We start from the raw sequence: 19,500 nt of genomic DNA on the forward strand, positions 1-19,500 counted from the left end.
CCGCTCGGCACTGTGGGAGCGCAAGGGAAAGCAGAGTCGACCCTGTAATGTATTCTGTGTGTGGGTGTATGTGTGTGTGAGAGTGTGTTAGCGGTCACACATTTTAATGCTCTGATGACTTCTTCAATCCTGTTCCATGCTTTCAATTTGGTCTCAGGTTTCCAGTCATGTGACCCTCGAGGCAGCGGGGGGTTTCACAGCATGAAGCGAAAAAAATAAAATATATCCCCTCCTGTAGACCCCCTTATCTTACGCTCATGGGCTAAGCTTTTTCATCTTTTGATTCAGAAGCTGTAGTATTAGACCCCCCCTCTCCCTCAGATCTACATGCAGTCTGGATATCTCTGCAGGAGCTTCCAATCAAATGTGTCACACTGACATATTTTTGCTTATCCGATTGTCCGACACTATTTACATGGTTTAAAATAGCTAATTTACACTCTTATTTTTGATTGTGCTTTGGTTAAATCTGCACATTAATTTGCAATAAATAACTGCCAATATCTCTCTAACCACCTTAAAGAACATAATCTGTCCTAATTTTGTTTACTTTTCCATTTTAAGGGACTTAGCTTTGTCTGATTACATTAGGCGCTTTCACACCGGAGTACTTTTCCCGTTTAGTTCCTGGGATTTTGCGTTCACACCAAAAAGAGAACTTAGTTCATGAGAACTTTTCCCCCCTTTTCAGTCCCTGCTAGAGAGGTGGTACTTTCCTGGGGAGAAAAAAGTTCCAATTTGGCTGGGCGAATTGCAAACCACGCCCCGTAAAACTCGGAAAAGTTTTTTGAAGCCGCCATTGTATTTGCTGGCATTAGCATTATTAGCATTAGCATTAGCCCCGCGCACCAACGGAGAGAGAATAACTTATGGCAACACAAAAAAAAACATGGGAGCGGTGGAGATGAGGAGATGTCGGCGTTCTGGTGATTTACTCTTCAGTAGAAGCTGCTGGGAGTCCCAGCAGCTTCTACTGAAGCCAGTCCCCAACTCCGGGGACTTCCGGCCGGGGACTTTGGGTGGCAGTATACGCCGTGAAGTGGTTTGCAGCCTGCCAGTAAACCAAAAGCAGAAGAAGAAGAAGTGACGTCAGCGGCTTCATTTGCCTAATCCTCTCTCAGGGAACTTATTCCGGTGTGAACGCGATCAGCTCTTTAGTTCCATGGGGGAACTAAGTGCTGGGAACTAAGTACGGCAAAGTACTGAGGTGGGAAAGCGGCTAATGGGATCAGAGAGTCTTAATTATCTAAAGTGTTGCTTGTACCTCTAAATCAAAATTAAGACTGTAGCTGCAGCTGCTAATAAATCTCTCATCATTACAAAAAGAGCAAAGAGGCTCAGAGAAACCCTAAGAAGATTTGGCCTATTTGTCAGATTTCTTTAAATATTTGAGTCATGTAACCCATTTGCTTTTCCTGCTGGTTGTGAAATTATTTTTTCAGCTAGAGCTCAAGTACAGTGAGTGATCTAATCCAGTTTAGTTTCTTATGGCAGTGTTTTTTTTATTACCAGTTTAAGTAAAATACTGTTTTTATTTTTGTTTTGTCTAAAACTAGTTACGTTTATAATCTTATAAAAAATCTGTGCCAAAGTTTAAATTGGGTCCACCTATTGCAATATGTTTGGAATATAGTTATAACATTGACCAATATTGTATGTGTGGTCTGTGTTTTCTTAATCTAATACATACAATACATTTATTTCTCATTTATTAAGTTATTTTGTCTTCTTTCTGAATGATCAAGACCATTCCTGAACATTTTTAACACCATTTATTTATTGCTATTTAACACACAGACTTAACAATGGTATTGATTTACTTGTCAAACTCAATAGTTTACTGCTATATTTTCAATAGTTTTATAATTGTGAAGTTTTATAATTCAAAAGTATTTATGGATCCAAAACTGTAACCTATCACTGAAAAGGTAGTTAATTCCGATTTAGCTGCCATTTACAAAAGTTAAATTGGTTTCGAGTGTTGTGGTACTGTGATGCTTACAATTCACTAACATGATTGTAATTTGGGGAAGCACTGAACATTTCTACGTTTTTGAAATAGAAATGTCAAATTTAAGATGACACATGCACAAATTAAACAAAACAGCCTTCTTTAACCGAATAATGAAAATATTGGTGTCTTTCTTGAAGAAATCATTGTGATTAAACCCTGTGTTGCTATAATTGTTTCAACATGTTGATCTGTAATATGTTTTGCGTGAGCTTGAATGTGTGTTTACTCTATGAAGCCTCTGCTAGCTGCAGCATCGTACCAGTGCTGCCTCCCTGCCTCTTATCCCTCCTCTGGACCAGCTGTCACCACACAGACGAGATCAGAACAGAACAATGCCAATGTGACAGCCATTCTCTGTGCTGGAGCCTTGTGGAAAATGGCGACCTTCAGCTGCAGATCTCATGAAGGCGCTTCTGAATAGCAACAGTACAAAGCCCTGCATGTCTGCAGTCCAAAGCCTGGCGCCCTCGTCATGTCAGTTTCAAAGCCCTCAGGAGATTTGTGGGGTGAATCATGAGGGAATGTTATTTCTTCCAAACCATTCGACGCTTTGTTGGTTAGATGAGCAGAACTCATGTTGTGAGGTTTGTGGGTAAACTTGCTGTGTTTCCTCTGTCCCGCGATGCTTCAGTGCTTTACACATAATCCCTTATATTGCTTCTCAGGTTTGGTTCGTAAAGCCAATCCATTTTATTATCAGCAGTTTCCCACGTTATCATCCGTGTGAAGTTGCGCTGTAGATATTACAGAGTAGATATTAGCTGTGAGACAACACTCTAATATCTCCACAAGTGTACACACCCCCCCCGCTCTGTAGGCTCTTTGAAGTTATGGTTACAGATGCCACCAAATATCATGCCATCCGTTTGGCAACAAAGGTCTGTGTAGTGATTTGATTGGTGAACTCAAGACACACTGTCACTGTCCCACCACATTCACTAGTATACCAACGAGCCACACAAACACACATAGATCTGCGCCTTTGACCAACGCAGGGGTTGGTGTCTGCACTCAGTGATTACTTGTGCCACCACTCCTCATGCATCCTTTCCCCCTTTTGTTTCTTCCTTACTTCCTCACTCACACAGTCACTTCTGTCTTGCTGTTGGTCACATAGTACGGCTGTGTGGGGAGGAAGTGTTGACTGTGGCTTTGGCCTCTGGTGCTTCGAAGCTGGTTGGGCTCTAGCACGGTACACTGAGGCCTCTTGTGGCCATAGGTCTTCCTCCGGCCCACAGTCTCAGTCCCATCCCAGGCCTTCATCCCCATCCCCATCGTATTCCCAGACGTAATTGTGTTGGAGCTGTACGCCATTGGGCGGCCCATTGTAGCCGAACCCGGGCCAATGGCGGTCTCATTGCCCCTGGAGATGCCCATGGACATCCCACCTGGCATGGTCCCTGCCATGTGGGCCAAGTTGGTCGCCCCGTGTCCTAGCGGCTTGCTACTGTGGCTGTGGCCATAACTGTGGGACTGAGGGTGAGAGCTGTGAGAGCTGTGGCCCAAGTGACCATGACTGCCTTTGTGTTTCTGGCCGTTCGCCTTGAGTCCGCCTCCTCCGAGACCGGCTATGTGCCGCTCTGTCGGGAGGGTTGAGTGGGAAGAGAGGCCGGGCATCTCGGTGACGTAGGTGGCCACTGGCTCAGGAGTCAGTGGACCCAGGGAGGTCATAGGGTTCATGGAGGTCATAGGGTTCATGGAGGTCATAGGGTTCATGGAGGTCATAGGGTTCATGGAGGTCATAGGGTTCATGGAGGTCATAGGGGTCATGGACGTCATAGGGGTCATGGACGTCATCTGGCTAAGGGAAGTCATGGGCGTCATTGAAGTCATGGGCATCATTGATGTCATTTGGGTCATGGAGGTCATCTGGTTCATGTTGGGGTTCATGTTGGGGTTCATGTTGGGGTTCATGTTGGGGTTCATGTTGGGGTTCATGTTGGGATTCATGTTGGGGTTCATGGAATTGGAGGCCATTTGGTTAGAAGTCATGGGGTTGTTGATCATCGGAGGAGTCATCGATGACATGTTGCCCAGTGAGGGTCTGGAGTTACTCATGGAGGGTCTAGAGTTTCCCATTGGCTGGAGAGGAAGCCCACCTTTAGACGGCAGCTCCACCATCAGCCGACGCTTGTTGTAGACTTCACCATTGTACTTGGCGGCTAACAAAAGAAGGAGAAAGGAACAGAGTTAATACAAATGTTTAGTGGACATAAAAGAGCTGCTAAAATGCATAGTTAAAATCTTTGATTAAACGATTAAATCTAAATGAATTAGCTTCCTCCAATTCGCTGTTTGTTGACTGTTGGTTGTGATAACACAATACCCTCAGTGTGTCTACTGTGGAACAAATGGACAAAAACAGTTATGACTCATAAGACTTTCAGCTGCACAAATGCACACTTGCAGAAGTTTGGATAGAAAACATCCCATCCTTTTGTACTCCTACAATCTGAAAAGATCATATAACAAACCCTAAATACTTTTACTTTGTTAGTCATCTACTGTTTCTGACCAAGCTGGGTGTCAGGGCTAGTGTAAAAAACGCCTGCAGAAAGAGACCTGTCGTGCCACCGGGGGAGTGAAATCAAAAGAAAAGCCCAGAATGTTTCTTCTTCCTTTGTGAAACCAAGAATACATCTAATTTCTGTGAGGTTAGAAGGTGTTCACTGTAATAAAAAAATATTGTATCCTTGTTGACCATCCTTTCTTTGTAGGGAAGAAATGAAGTGTATGGCACTTCCAGTGATAGAATGTTTTCTGAAAAAAGTTTTGGATCGGGTTTTGCAACACACCATTTGCCAAGTTGAGCTTTTATAACCAGTTACAGAAAAACTACTACAAGAACAAATGGTTGTCATTCTTCTAACATGGTAGCATGTCCCTTGTACAGCTGTAGCTCAAAAACAATTTCCATTTCCACATATAATAAAGCAAAGATTTCAAGAAAACCTTGTGGAAAGCTTAAAGTGGACCTATCATGCTATATTTGAATAATATAGTGTAGGACCATACCTATATAAGGCATATTTATACTTTTTTTTTTTTCAAAATACCAAACAGATCATGCATTTTAGCCATGCCTCATTTCGCTCAATTTGACAATTTATAGCTCTGTTTTTGCAAGGGCAGATTCTGTGAGAACAGCACCATCTACTGGCCTGGCATATGTACTACAGCGTCTCCAGCGCTTTCGAACGGCAATGCCGTGGTTGTCTCCTCCTGATTGGTGGAGTTGGCCCAATAGCCGTAGCGCCACCGTCCTGACGTCAGGACAGTGTTCAAATCTGGATCAGTTTTTATCAGATCCGTTGCAGCCCCTTTTTTAGAGATTTGGGTATGGAGGAAAATAGAGAGGGTTGTGTTTTCTGACACTTGGTGAGTTCCCTGGAACACCGGGGACACATATTCATGTATAAAAGACGTACAAAAGTGCATTTTGCATGATAGGTCCCCTTTAAATTAAGGGCGGTGTTTGGTTTTCAAGGTGTATTACCAACATGCCAAACAAGGCTGCTAGCCACTATGCACCTAACTTATCTTCTTGATTACTTGTCATTTACTTGGTCTGAGCGTTGTGGGCCAAATATGTGACTGATACAAGCAGATATAATGCATTTACAGTGCTTAATTGATTATATAACATAGTGCATTCAATAGACAAGCTAGTTAACCACTAGTTAGCTCAAATAACTTGACTTTAAAATCAAAATGACTTGATTATTATTAGTTTTGCTTGGATTGTCCTTAACAAGCCAAATGTTTTGATTGTCCAGAAACAGACTCAAGCCTCCTGACCATCACACCTTAATCCAACACAATGTAGGCTTCAGGGGTTGCTTCACTACATCAAGTTGCATACACATCACAGGATCTTTCAGAGAAAAAGCCAAAGAGTGTAAAGAGTATGAGAAAAATATACCTACAGGATAAACAGACATGCACGCACATACTTATTCAAACCGGACAGTATCTATCAACCAAGTCTCACTGTGATCAATGTGTGTCTCTTTAGCCTTGGAGCAGTCAGGTTTATTGCCTCACATTCATTCCTTCCTGTGTCAGTCACTGTCAACAAGATACAGTCTTTCCTATCACTGCGAAACGAGACCTTTTTTCTCCCGTCAAATTCACGTCAACAGCCGAGTCATTACTCTTTAGCCCTTGTTGCCTCCACGTCCTTGAAGACAAAGTTAACACACTCAGCGAGTTTGCTTTTCCGCTGTAGCTATAAATCTACTTTATCACACTGTGAACGGGGAGAGAAACGAGGAACAGCAGAGGTGTTTGTGGGGAGGAGGGGGAGCGCTAAGTCGCCGCCAGACCGCCGCTGGGGATCAAACCTGCTCAGGCGACAGGTGAATCAATCCAGCAGCAGTCGGCTCACCGGTGCACACCTCCAGCGGTGTACGTGAGTGGAAATGGAAAACACCGCTGTTACGCAGTGTGGGGTCTGCATGCCTCTGGCTTGGAAAGGCCAGCGTCCCACAGAGGCTGACACGCATTATGCATCAGCAAATCAAGCACTGCATCTCTGGAGTGTCAATAACACAAAGAGATTATTAGGAATGGACCAATCTGTCAATCTGCTTTTCATCAGCCATCAGGTTTCCTGCTGGGGGAATTATTAGTTTTAAAAGTCCAAATGAACTTTTTTTTCGCAAATACAAAGCCTAATGTATTCCTGAGTCATAGTCATGTCATAGTGATACCCAAAAACATCCATTATATAGAGTAAATACTCTCTTGGAGTCAATTCCAGTCTGACAAGAAACTCAAAATGGTTGTATTATTTGGCAGGAAATACGCTAATACCATTAAGATATTCCATATTGGCACAGAATGAGAGATGTATGAACGGTATGTTTGTCTGAACCGGCTCTCTGTTAGAGTTTAGCTGATATCTGCACTGTGGAAACACAATTATGTCAGACAAAGACACTGAACTATGGGTGATTGTAAACCGAACAATAGGCTGTTCAAGACGCACGTTCTGACTTCTTGTGCTGGGTTATAAAAGGCTGAACAATGTGACATCTTATGGCTATTAACAGTAGTGGCGTTGCTCTGAGAATGGTTGTAGCGGTCTCGGATCAGTCTGTCTTGGTCTACTCGGAAATATCTGAACAATTATTGGTTGAATTGACATTACATTTTGTAGAGACATTAATGGTGCCCAAGATTTATTCCTACAGACTTTTGTGATTCTGAACTTTTCCTTTTGTGGCACTAGGAGGTGGACAAAAGTATCGACTGGAAGGATTGTCATGACATTTTGGTACAAATATGCACAGTGCCCAGACGTTTTATCCTAAAGACTTTGCTGATCATCTGACTTGCTGCACATGAAACACACCATACAAAGGTGGTTAACATGGAAAACACTGGAATTTCTCAACATCTGCTTGTTAACAATAAAAAAATGGGCAAGCTACTAAAAGCATTAAGCTCAAACCACTTCCTGTTAAGGTAACACCCATGCTGCAACAGATCAATAACCAAACTGGCTTTCTACTTCCATGTAAAGACATTAAATGATGGCTGAAGTGTGAGGATATTTTTTATAATCTACATGATTTCAAAAAAGGTTTGTCTTTTAATAATGTCCCACCGTTAAAGCTCTTTCGCGGGTTCGCACCCTGCATACAAAACACTGAAAACAGCTAACAACTACAGCAGCAGGTGAGGTATAGAAGTCTGTAAAAGAAGTGTTGTTGGGTGATAATTGTATTCTCTAGGGTAGTTAAACCCTAACCAAAAGCCATCAGGCTGGCCATGAAAATCTGATTAATAGGCATTAAGAAACACAGTTGTCTTCTCAGGGTTTATGAACGTTTTTCAGATTTAGCGTTTGGTTGTTTGTACTTGTAAAAGACTGCATACCACTCTGCATCCAGGGACCTTTTATTAGTATGTTGTTTTGCCTGGGCTGCAGTTGCAGTTCGATAAATTGACCTTATATAGATCCACAGGGGGACAGTGGAGATGGCTATTGATTGACAGAAGTGTGGCTTACAGTATCAGCCGATGGTAGACCATTAGGAAAGTAGAAGAGGCAATTCAAGAAACGGAAAAAAGGTTGATGGAGGCAGTTGGGAAAATGGTGTTGATCTTAGCCGTAGTTCTATTTCTCATGGGGTAATAAACAAGCAGAGAGAACACCAGACTGTGAAGCTGAAGAGAAGAGGCAAAGTCCATTTGTGTTGCTCAAGATTAGCGGAAATAACTAATACCTCTCCACACACACATTTTTCACAGCTTGTGTGTACTGCCAGGCTCCTGTGCTGTATATCTGTGGACAGGTTTCCAATCATTTCACAGGAGCCTCTGAATACCACTGAAATCTGTCAGTCAAGTGTGAACCACGAGGGCCAAGGGCGCTCCCTTCAATTACAGAAATGGAATCAGATATGAGCGCTCTAAGGGAGGGTCGAGATTAGAAGCCCAATGATTCTCTAAAGAGCGATATGGAGCTTGATGTATTGAGGAAAGGGGGGATCAGGGGGTGAAGAGGAGATGATGTGTGGGTGAGACAAGAAATGCAAAAAGAACAGGTGAGGGGAAAAAGCGGAGTAGAGGCTAGAAAGCGGATGATATAGGCGGCGACATGAATGAAGGAAGAAGATTGGATGTGGAGAGAGGAGGGAGGGAAGGAGCAGGAGAAAAGGTGAGAGGAAATGAAGAAGGAGTGGAGGAAAAAGACGAGAAAAACGATTCACAATACATAAAAGGTTACAAGTGCAAACGGGAGAAAAAACGGTTGAGGATAAGTGGTGAGTGGAAGATGAGGACCATTTCAGATATAAAGAAGCAGAGAGGGAGAAGTGGGTTGGCAAAGGAAGCAAAGATAATTGTAAGATGTGCTGAAAGGTTTGAATGTCATTTCTACAGCGCTGCCCGGATCCATTTGAGTCCACGCAAAGAGGGCCCTGTTTGAACCCACATGTATAGAGTTGAAACCACATAGTACTTCATTTCATCCCATTAACTTGTAATCCTGTACACTTTATTCCGCTCTCAACCATTTTTCCGAGCCTACCTACCGCAGCTTTTTTAGATTGATTTCATGTCCTCAAGGCAGTCCCTGCTCTCAGAACATGTCGGTACGTTTTCAAAATCATCTCGCAATGTTGAGTTAACACTGCTTCAGAATAATAATCATTCACAGTGAACATTTAGTCTGGCACTTTTTTTTTTTTTTTGTCAAATAATGTGCTGAGAAAGTGCTCCCGTGTTCATGTGAACCAATAAAGAAAGCGTGCCGTCCCCCTCGGTTGGTCTCTTGGTGTCACAGTTTGATTCAGAAACAATTCTTAACGATATTCTTAATTAGATAAATATAAAAGGGGTTATAGTTTCTGGCTTTTACTTAAGTGCACTGTACACCGAAACCATTAGCTTTCTGAAATGCAAAAGATAGCTGGCAGTTATGAAAGTAAATAGTCTTGATCAGGGTCACTATACAACTGAATGAATTAGAGGAAAGTGTGTGGAGTGGGAGTACGCAGCTACTTTATTTGAAATATCTAATCGTATTTATTCGGAGGAATGTCAGAGTTTTCAACCAGTAGGAAAATTATGAAATCAAAGTGAAATATTCAGTGACCGACATCACTGGCTTAATGTCTTATGTAAACCAGATTCAATGATATCGAGTAAAGAATGTCAGATAATTGGTGAGTCTTCGCAATGAAACCTTCTTTGGGCCAAGTTGTGTTGGTTAGTGTTTGTTTGCCAGTGCTGGAGTACGTTGGGTTGGATATATTTACAAAATACCTTGCCTTTTTCTCATTTGTTAAAGGTGGGGTAGGTAATTTTGGAGAAACCAGCTCGAGTGCGCTAGAATTTGAAAATACACAGCCGGAAAAAATCTGCCACTTCCTTACAGAGCCCCTCCTCCAACACACACGAACGCGCACATGACCAATGAGGGCACAAGATAAGTTTGTGCACAGATGGAAGGCTGACAGGCAGGTAGGCCATCCAGTTATTTTAGCCGGGCCGGCTCAGATGATTGGTCGTGCTTTTTACAGTACTACTGCTTCCACAGATGACATTTTTTTATGTATTTTTTGTCAAAGCACTTCAGATATTCATTGCTATCGGGATGTTAAGAGCATTCCATGGAATATAACAAAAAGTGTATCTCGACCCGGTTTCTCAAACTTACCTACCCCACCTTTAACTATCCAAAATGTGACCAAAAGCTTGCCTTTTTTAGAAGACAAACTACAAGATTATTCTAGTGTGTTGATTGGTTCCACCTTTTCCTAGGATTAACATACCTTTTACTGATGACATAACATTTTGTAGACTATACGAATTGCAATTCTTATGTGAATTAATTTCCCTTTACTCAGGATTTTGACCTCACTTCGATTTTTAACTTTGACTTTTCACATGATGCACTATTTTTGTCTCGTCAGGTTGAATTCCTTGTAACTACAGACTTGGAAAAAAAACATTTTAAGTCAAATGAATGATTCAAAGGAAAATACATATTTTAATACTGTTCTCTCAATTTGTAATACTTCCATTAATTTAGCCAAAATCATCCTTTTCCTTGTTCATTTGTATCCTCAACCTGCTTCATCTTTTTCCCTGAGATTCCCCAAAATGCCATCCTCTATCCCCGGAGCGTGTGCTGCATCCATCTGTTGGTTTGAATGTGTGGTTGAGATGAAAGGAAAGCTGCAGCCTAACATCAGAGAGGAAGATTTTCCAGTTGGGAAACAGTGGGTTTGAGTCCCTTCCTCAAATTGCGGCTGCACTGCACTCTGATATATTGAAGCTTCTGTCAGCACATAAATTGGCATCTTCTCTATGATGGATATATTCTCTCCTTCTTGAATATTGGTGCGATATATTGAGTTGAGAAAGAATCCCTTTGTTCTCTGACCCTCGGGGACCGACACCGCCATCGTCTTCTGTCAGCACGTCAGATAAATGAACAATTTTCTGCAATCAAACACAGCTGTAGCTGAAAATATATATTGTGTGATGTCTATATTTGCCCTGCATTCTGGGAATGAACAGAAATACACCGCCGCACAATATGACAACATGTGCCAGGGTCCAGGACTCGGGATGACAGTGTTAATCACCGTTTTTATTGATGTTCTCACGAGGTGTAATTTCTTAAAGCTCAAACATGATGTGGTCCACTTCTCACTTATTATTCATCCGTTTCTGCTTTCAATTTCGCTGGCAGTTATATAAACGGCTACTATAATTACACCTTGCTTCCAGGGCATAAAGCAGTACATAAACAAGCATGATCATTTATTACTGTTACATGTCTGGGGATGAGTCACGGTCCTCTGCACGCAGCGTGGTGTAGGGAGTCATATTTATATTTACAATAAAGAGACACCTCACACCTATTTGTCATCTGAATCAAATATTTCTTACTCCGCTGCTTGTCATGCAGAGATAGGCTTTTAAAAAGATGAGCTGATTGTTTTTTAATAAATACAGACAAATGGCATCTTGCAGCTGTTTGTACTGATTTCTCAATGTGTGTGTTTGGATGATATCTGGCGTGAGTGGGCTGCATGTAAGTGAGCGCAGGGCACCTGTCTAGCATAAACAAGCTGACACACGCACTGACAAATTCACAAGTCAATCTAAAATGAATTCAGGTTATGAAATAGTGATGCCACTGCCAATAGCATATGGGCATGGTGAGGAGAATTTAAATCAGCTGCAACTAAGAAATGAGCTCATTGAGTCTTGTGGCATGCATTAAGCTGTCAAACAGCTTGATATCAGGCTGTTACTGTTTTACAGCGCGTCCAGTTTGGTAGTTTAATCAATATCACCTGTCAGATCAGCCTGCAGAGCTCTGTGGTTTAATCACATCGCTGCTGGGTTTGGTTAACTGTAATGAAAACTAGTCAAGTTTGAACTTCCTTACAGTCAAGATAGTGGCGACGTCAAACGAAAAACATGGATGTATTCTTCTTGAATGGTGCCTCACTTTAATGGATAACCCGGGCCGTCCCTGGCCAACATGAGGCCCCACGCAAAGATATATGATGAGGCCCTCTGTTTCGCGAGCGTCGACGGGGTGGGGGGTGCTAGTGGAGCAGCGGCGAAACTGTGCCGCGCCACACTAATTGCGCCGCATAGGTGCGCCGCATTTTCGGCTCAGTTGAGGCTCCCTCCGCAAGATGAGGCCCCCTCTGCAAGGTGAGGCCCCACGCAGTCTGCGTGATCGGCCTGTAGGGAGGGATAACAATATATGATATGGAATTAACCTGCAAATGCTCTTGTAAAAAAAAAAAGACCAAACCTCTCTGTGGATTTATGTTTTGAGCCATGAAAAAAGCAAAGATTGGCCCCGCAACACACCAAGAAATGCTTTTTTTTTGCCTCGCCATTTGCCGACAATATTGTTTTGTTACTTAAGCAGCTGTTGACTTCTTCTTCTTTACTTGTGGCGTCTAAAAGTCGATTAAGAGTAGTGAGAATCAGCAGTCAATGATGGTATACAATTGTGAACCATGAGATGTCCTTGAGCATACATTCATAAATGTATCTCAAAGAATACAAGACTAATGGGTGCAGTTGTATGAAAACGTAGCTTCTGACAGAATGAAAACACACGCAAACAACCGAACAAATAACCCCACCCCCCCCCCCCCCCCCCCCCCCCCCCCCCCCCCCCCCCCCCCCCCCCCCCCCCCCCCCCCCACGACAATAACAAGTAATTGATAAAAGTCTCCAAATTCACTGCTCTTAAGATTCATTCTGAACTGCCAAACATTGCCATAGAAAGTGCTACAATCAACCCCCAAAAACCAAGAGCACAACATCAAGTACGCTATTTCTTCTCACACTGTAACTGTTCTTTAGTTAAGATAATCAGAGAAGCTGTCAGACACTCACCCACAGCCTTCAGGGAGGCGTACTTGTTGAAGTCCTTGTTTTGCTGCTGCTGTAGCTGCTGATGCTGTTGTTGTTGTTGTTGTTGTTGCTGCTGCTGCTGCTGTTCGTAGACGTGAGCCAGCTGGTTGAGGGCCGGGTAAGGGTGCTGCTGGACCACGTTAGAGCCCACTCCCACGTTGTTGTTGATCTGACCACCCTCTGTGGGAAGGGACACGTGAAAAGACAAGGTTAGAATCAGGTGTAGTGCGAGCGTTGACAGTTTAAAGCTCTTACATAACACCCTCCTTTTTCACACTGTAGGATCTGCCAATTTTAGAAATGATGCTCGACAATTCTTCCAACATCCATTCATGTCGGTACCATCAGCCGATGGACTCTTGCCATCATTCTACAGCTGCAGCCTATTATATGTCGTGCTGCCTTATACACATTTGGACAGTTACCAGAGAGTATATATGTACGCTGAAAAGCTGCATCTGCTGTCATTGACATCCGGTTTTACCATCCATTTGACCATGCATGCCAGTACTACAGTTTTATGAGAGATTTTAAGCTGGAATACTCATGTACCAGGATACAGAATTCACTATATTGCTGAGCTGACATGTTTTATGTAGATTGACTAAGATGATTAACAGCTAATCAAAAAAAGAAGTGTTTTATTAAAACTTCTTAAATCCTGGTGTGAGATACTGTGAGAAAAATCTGAACACTGTGTCCTTAATAAGCCCTCAGTCGAGAACAAGGGTTTAAAATGTTCAAATTAATTATTTAAATGAAAGCCAAGGAATTCTCACACTAAAAGTTTGTTTGATTATAAAATTAGCACTACCTAAATTAATCAAAAATTAAATAAACTGACTAAATGTTTCTTGTTTGTAAGATAATGTTTTTTACTAGACAAACTATTCCTAGAACGCCAACCAGATGGAATCCTTTGATCCTCGGTGTCTCACCATATCCCCTTGACGGTACAGTACTTCTATAGGAACTATCAGTCTATCTTTACAGTGCTGACCTGGGGTTAATTCCACTGCAGTGGCAATGAAGAAAGATCTGTCACAAGCAGACACTTCAGACGTTTCCACAGGATCAATGTTCTTGGACGTGATTGTAACGTTTGGCCAATCTTTTGCACTCAATGCTTCAAATGTGAAAATGCTCTGCAATCGGACCCACTGCTCTCACTGGAGATTCACTTCTGCATTTCAAATTGATTTGACTTGTCTGCATAGTTGACAGATTCTGTACTCTGCATTTTTCACATAATCTAAAATACATTTGACCCTCTCAGCTGAACTCTAAACTGAAGTTGTAACGTGACGAGTAATGGGAAGAAACTGCTGTGAAAAGCTGATGCAGTGTAGGATACTGCAAAATTGGCATTTGGGTTATATTGACAGTTACAGTACATGGACATGTTAATTGTCTAGTGTTTACACTATTTCATTATTCATTATTTAACATCTCATCAATTAGTTTTAGCTAACAATTTCAATAGGTTATCCGCTACTTTTAGCTAACAACGTCATCTGTTTATCCGCTACTTTATTTTAAATATTTAAACTGTTTGACCTTTACTTCCGGCTAACTTTTTTTCCGTTCAGTCCTTCATGTTCTAGCACATTTTAAAAGTAGCCCTCTCAACCAAACCACGGTTGATTAATGTATGAATCAGCCTTAATCAAGAACCGCACCTTAAACCGCCCTCCTCTGTAACATGCAGACACCAGATGGCAGGATATGTAAGGACAGATTTGAAGGGCGGCGCCAGAAGCTCGACGGAGTTCTACGAGAGCGGCGAGGAAGTGTAGCAGAACTGCACTGATCTAACTTTAAAGCACAGACGAATGTTAAACTGTGTGGGAATTCAGAGGACACTCTCTTCAGCATTGTTCTCTCGCTGCACTGAGTCTTGACGGATAATTGCAAATTCCTGTTACCGAAGGCGAAGTTACCCTCGCTAAGTGAATGCATTCTGTTAAAAGCCCCAAATACTGCCACTTGATAATTGGAGAAGTACGAACAAGTTATGAGACGCAGAGCTGGAGAAAGGAACACGAGGGGGAAAGTGAAAAACAGGGGAAATGAGAAGAAAGAGGCTGCATGAGAAATGAAGAGACAAAAAGGAGGTGAAGCAGAAAGTTAAAGAATAACGGAAGGACAGTAAAAGATGGACAGTCTCAATGCAGTCATGTAAACTCTCCCCTCCTTCTCCTTTCAGCCCTCTTAGGTGTTCCTACAGATAGCCTTCTGCTGCTCATTAGACAATAAAGGGGAACCCATAGGACAACAACCCGACAATATAAACGTCCTCCTCCATCTTCTCAGTTGTATCCCAGCGGTGTACAGTCCAACTGTCAAGCAAGCAAGTTGCGCTGTTACCGATGAAGAACCTTAGTCCTGGCAATGATTCACACCACACGTACTGACGAGGTAAAGAAAGAGAGAAGAGGCAATTGAAAACGGCATTGGAGTGCCAGACAGCGTGAGGCCGTGCAGAGAAAAGAACAAGAGACAAGATTCCCCAATGTGATGAAATGTCCCATGGTGCTTGGTGAAAAGAGAAAAAAAGGACACATGTAGGTTCTTATAGACATCTGGCTTACAAAAGGCTGTGTGAATGGAAATGGCATTGATCCACGATAATGCTAAAGCCCTTCTCTTTCATGCATCTAATAGAATCCTTATTCAACCCCGCCACGGTGAATGCCCGTCCTCTTCTTCGTTTTATCCTAGGAGGCCGAAATGGCCAGCACGAGGTCACCCATTTTCTCATCTCATAATGGATTTTGCTTGGTTTCAGAGCACAATTGCACCATTCAAAATCCTATCAAAGCACTCCCCTTGTTTTCAGGCACTCCAGAATGAAATGGTTTCGCAGTGAGACCATGAACACACACAAAAAACACTACCTTACATTTGTACTGTCACTAAGTTTCAAGTTTCAAGGCTTTTATTGTCATGTGTGCATAGCTACAGTGTATTTATGACAATGAAAATCTTAGGTCACAGGCTCCTCCAACAGTGCAACACAATAACTCAGATAAAATAGTACAAGTAAATAAAATAAAATAGATTATAAAACGGACAAGTCAAATCAAGCAATCTGATTGGTTCTTAGCTGTGATATACTGAGCGTATACCACGGGTAGAATTGTAGTTACTTTTCACAACAAGTCAGTGTCCCTCCGCGTCTGAGAAAAACTGTATACAGTTGGGCTGAAAAGCTTCGCGTCGGGCCGAACCACGCCCCTTAGCTGGGCCGAACCACGCCCCTTAGCTGGGCCGAACCACGCCCCTTAGCTGGGCCGAACCACGCCCCTTAGCTGGGCCGAACCACGCCCCTTAGCTGGGCCGAACCACGCCCCTTAGCTGGGCCGAACCACGCCCCTTAGCTGTGATATACTGAGCATATACCACGGCCTGTCGTGAGCTATTGCTTAAATATAATAGAAACAGAATATAATAGAAACAGTGCAGAATAGTCTATATACAGTAATTGGAATATTGATTGTGAGTGTACGCAAATGTTTAATGATGTGGATTTATTGTAATCTGGTCAGATACATATGAAATAGTCTAACCAGAGGGACTAGAAATACAATGTGTTAAACTGGACTCGTGTCTGCTCTGCCAAGTTGGCTGGCTGCGGGTGTGACAAGCTGGCAATTCAAATTACAGCCTCGCTGCGCCTCAGATAAACATCTGGTTACAACCGGGTGTGTTTTGGCTTCGAGTAATATTTGTGAAATACACTACATATTCGCTTTCTGGCACAAAGTTAGATGAGAGGGGTGATATCATTCTACTGTTCTCATTAAACAAACGGCATTGTCAAGTATGTTGGGAGATTGTTTCCCATATTATTAAGTTTGATTACCAACATTTCTCAGGTTGTCGTTGAAGATTGAAGTGGAAGTCAAAGTCAACTTTATTGTCAATCTCAAAATATGTTTGTACACACAGAGAGATCGAAATACTGTTTCCCACAGTCCCGAGGTATTAAAAAAACTCACACATTAAAATGCAAGAACACTCAATCATTTACAAAAAAATCACAAAATAACCGTTTACTTCAAGTAAGCAGGATATATATATAAAAACATGATGTACATAGTGCAAAAATGTCCATAGGAAGATGGTCAAACAAACGTTTCAGTCCAGATTTTGCCATGCTACCCAGCAGCTGTTCAAAATGTTGGAGTTGCATCATCCATTTTAAAACCAAATTTCACAAAGGCTTAAACATAGCACCGTGATTCATACAATGGATTTGCTAATAGGGTTACAATAGATGTACTTGTGGATTTATTGGAGACATTGCAAGCACGTCATACCAAAACAATATTAAGCAATCCAGTCGACGGGACTTACTGATAGTTTGAGCATTCTTTGCCAATTTCTCTGTATTGCTCATGCATAAAATCCACGACAAGGATTAATGCTGTGTACTGCTGCTCTCTGCGAATCACACTGTCCCAACTTTCTCCAATATTTACTCTAATTCTCTTTCGCTTCAGAGTGAAACAATCAACAATCTTCTCTCCTCCAGTTCTCTTTGCTCGCAGAGTGCTGTAATTATTTCAGGTCTGTCGAAACACTGTGTTAGCACTCAGTTGACAAGGGTGACAAAGATGGCCAAAATACGTATAATTGTCGCCTCATGCATTCTTGATACTGCTCTAATACTGCTCGAGGACTTTTATGCAAATACCCATCATCCCTGCCCCTTGTTCTCGGTGAAAAGGATCGGTGATCACAGAGTGAAAACACTGCCTCTGATAACATCCCACTATTCAGCAGGATGACTGACAGCTGTCCACATGATGCCCATCAGGAGGATGAGGGGGATGAAGGGGGAATCTGATGTTGTGGTCAAAGTGCGTCATCAAGCTACACCAAACGCACTGATCCTCTGAGGTCACTGCAGTCTTTTAACTATCTCCAGTGACAGTCAATATTAGCTTCCTGCTACTGGAATATTTCCCAAAGACAAGGACAAAAGCGAACTTTAAAGAAAGGAAAAATAATTGCATACAGTTGGGACTCAGTTTGACAAGCAGTGAGCTAAACTAAGATCCCACAACAGTACATCTCACAGCCAAACTTTGTTGACACTGAACATTTTTACAAAGCTTTCATAATATAATTGGCACAAACAAACTGCCCTGAAACAGAATAACTATACATGTGTAGCTATACAAAAGTAAAGCCCATTGATAAAGCCAATGTATATGATTAAGAAACCTGAGAAGTTGAAGGAATCTGATAAGAAAAAAGGCTTTGAAACCTCAACCATGGATTTGTTATTTCAGTTATTTGGTGCTCTCAGAGATTCACCGTTGTATAAGGAGCAGAGGTTAAAGGCCATGAGGTCAACAAAATCAATGAATGTCATCCTTCCAGTGTGATTGCACAGAAAGTATTGTGTGTAGGACAAAGGCCAGAAGACTTGCTCATCTGGAAAGTGATGGATTGGACTGAGGGTGGTGCTATAAGAAGGGTGTTTTTCTGACAAATACTTGAACACATAACCTGCAGTTCTTTCTGGGCGGTTAAAACTGGTGGAGTTGTACCGTAATATTGAATTCCCTCATTCATTTGTCCCATTTGTTCAAAGACTTTTCAAATGTAAGATTGAAAAGGCCTTTAGAATTCCCTAATGACATTTTGATAATCGGCTCTTGGGACTCTCTACTTCTCACTAAATGTTGTTTGCTTGCTTGGTTAATTTCTTCGAGTGGCAGTTTTCCACTTGCATGCACTCCACACACTGGTCTGTGTCTGACCTCTAGTAGCCGTGCTGGGCGCTATTGAAAAACATTTATTGTTGACTGCTGATGTAATCCTGTAACTGGATGTAATCCGATAAGAGGGGTTTACGTCAACAATAGCAAAGAGGGAAACAAATCCCAATCATTTCAATGAGGCTGCATTGGTTCATCAGGGGGTTCCACACATTTCAAGTTGTTAAACGCCGCTCCTGCCAAAAACCTGTGTTTATTTGAGTGGGAACTCGGTATACAGCAATATGTGTGAGGTAGAGTACTGTTTTTTCAAATGAAAGCAGCACTTCTCCCAATGTATGTAAAGGTCAGAGTTGAGTTTAGATCTATTCCAGATGGGAACAAGGTCCTACTTTTTCTCATGCAGTTGTTGTCATGTTTCTTGTTTATATGTCTTGTGCAAAAGGCTTTTACCTAGTGCACACATTTGAAATAGTAATATTTGTTGCTACCTGTGCACTAGTCAATTTCAATGGAAGCAACGGCTGAAATGGATGTAAAAAAACACTCACAATTTTTTGTATTATTGTATAACAGAATCGCTCCAGGTACACCAGGTTTCCACAGGCAGCTCACAGGCAGTTGAATGGCTGCCAGAAGACTTTAAAGGTCACTGATTATGATTTTTCTCAGACCTCAATGAGATTGACAAGATGGACGTCTGGCCTTTACTTCTTACCTTCCAGTATGATACATTCATCATTTCCATTTTTGTCTTCTTTAAAAGAAGCAGATTACAGTTTGAAATCATAATAGAGATTTTTGATGAACTGGTAGTGGAGATATCGGACGTAAATATGTCCTTTT

General features: G+C 42.0%; 1 protein-coding gene across 1 annotated transcript in view; it reads right to left on the bottom strand.

Moving 5' to 3' along the window:
• Positions 1-1,716: 1,716 nt before the first annotated feature.
• The window catches only part of shisa9a (shisa family member 9a), a 49,699-nt gene continuing 31,915 nt past the window's right edge, over positions 1,717-19,500 (bottom strand). The window contains exons 3-4 of the mRNA XM_034119876.1: positions 12,905-13,102; positions 1,717-4,176 (exon numbers count right to left, since the gene is read on the bottom strand). Coding sequence (XP_033975767.1) covers positions 3,095-4,176; positions 12,905-13,102 — 1,280 coding nt within the window. The 3' untranslated portion in view covers positions 1,717-3,094. The remainder of the gene's footprint in view (positions 4,177-12,904; positions 13,103-19,500) is intronic.

The sequence above is a fragment of the Trematomus bernacchii genome, unplaced genomic scaffold (assembly GCF_902827165.1).
Source record: "Trematomus bernacchii unplaced genomic scaffold, fTreBer1.1, whole genome shotgun sequence".
Lineage (NCBI taxonomy): Eukaryota > Metazoa > Chordata > Actinopteri > Perciformes > Nototheniidae > Trematomus > Trematomus bernacchii.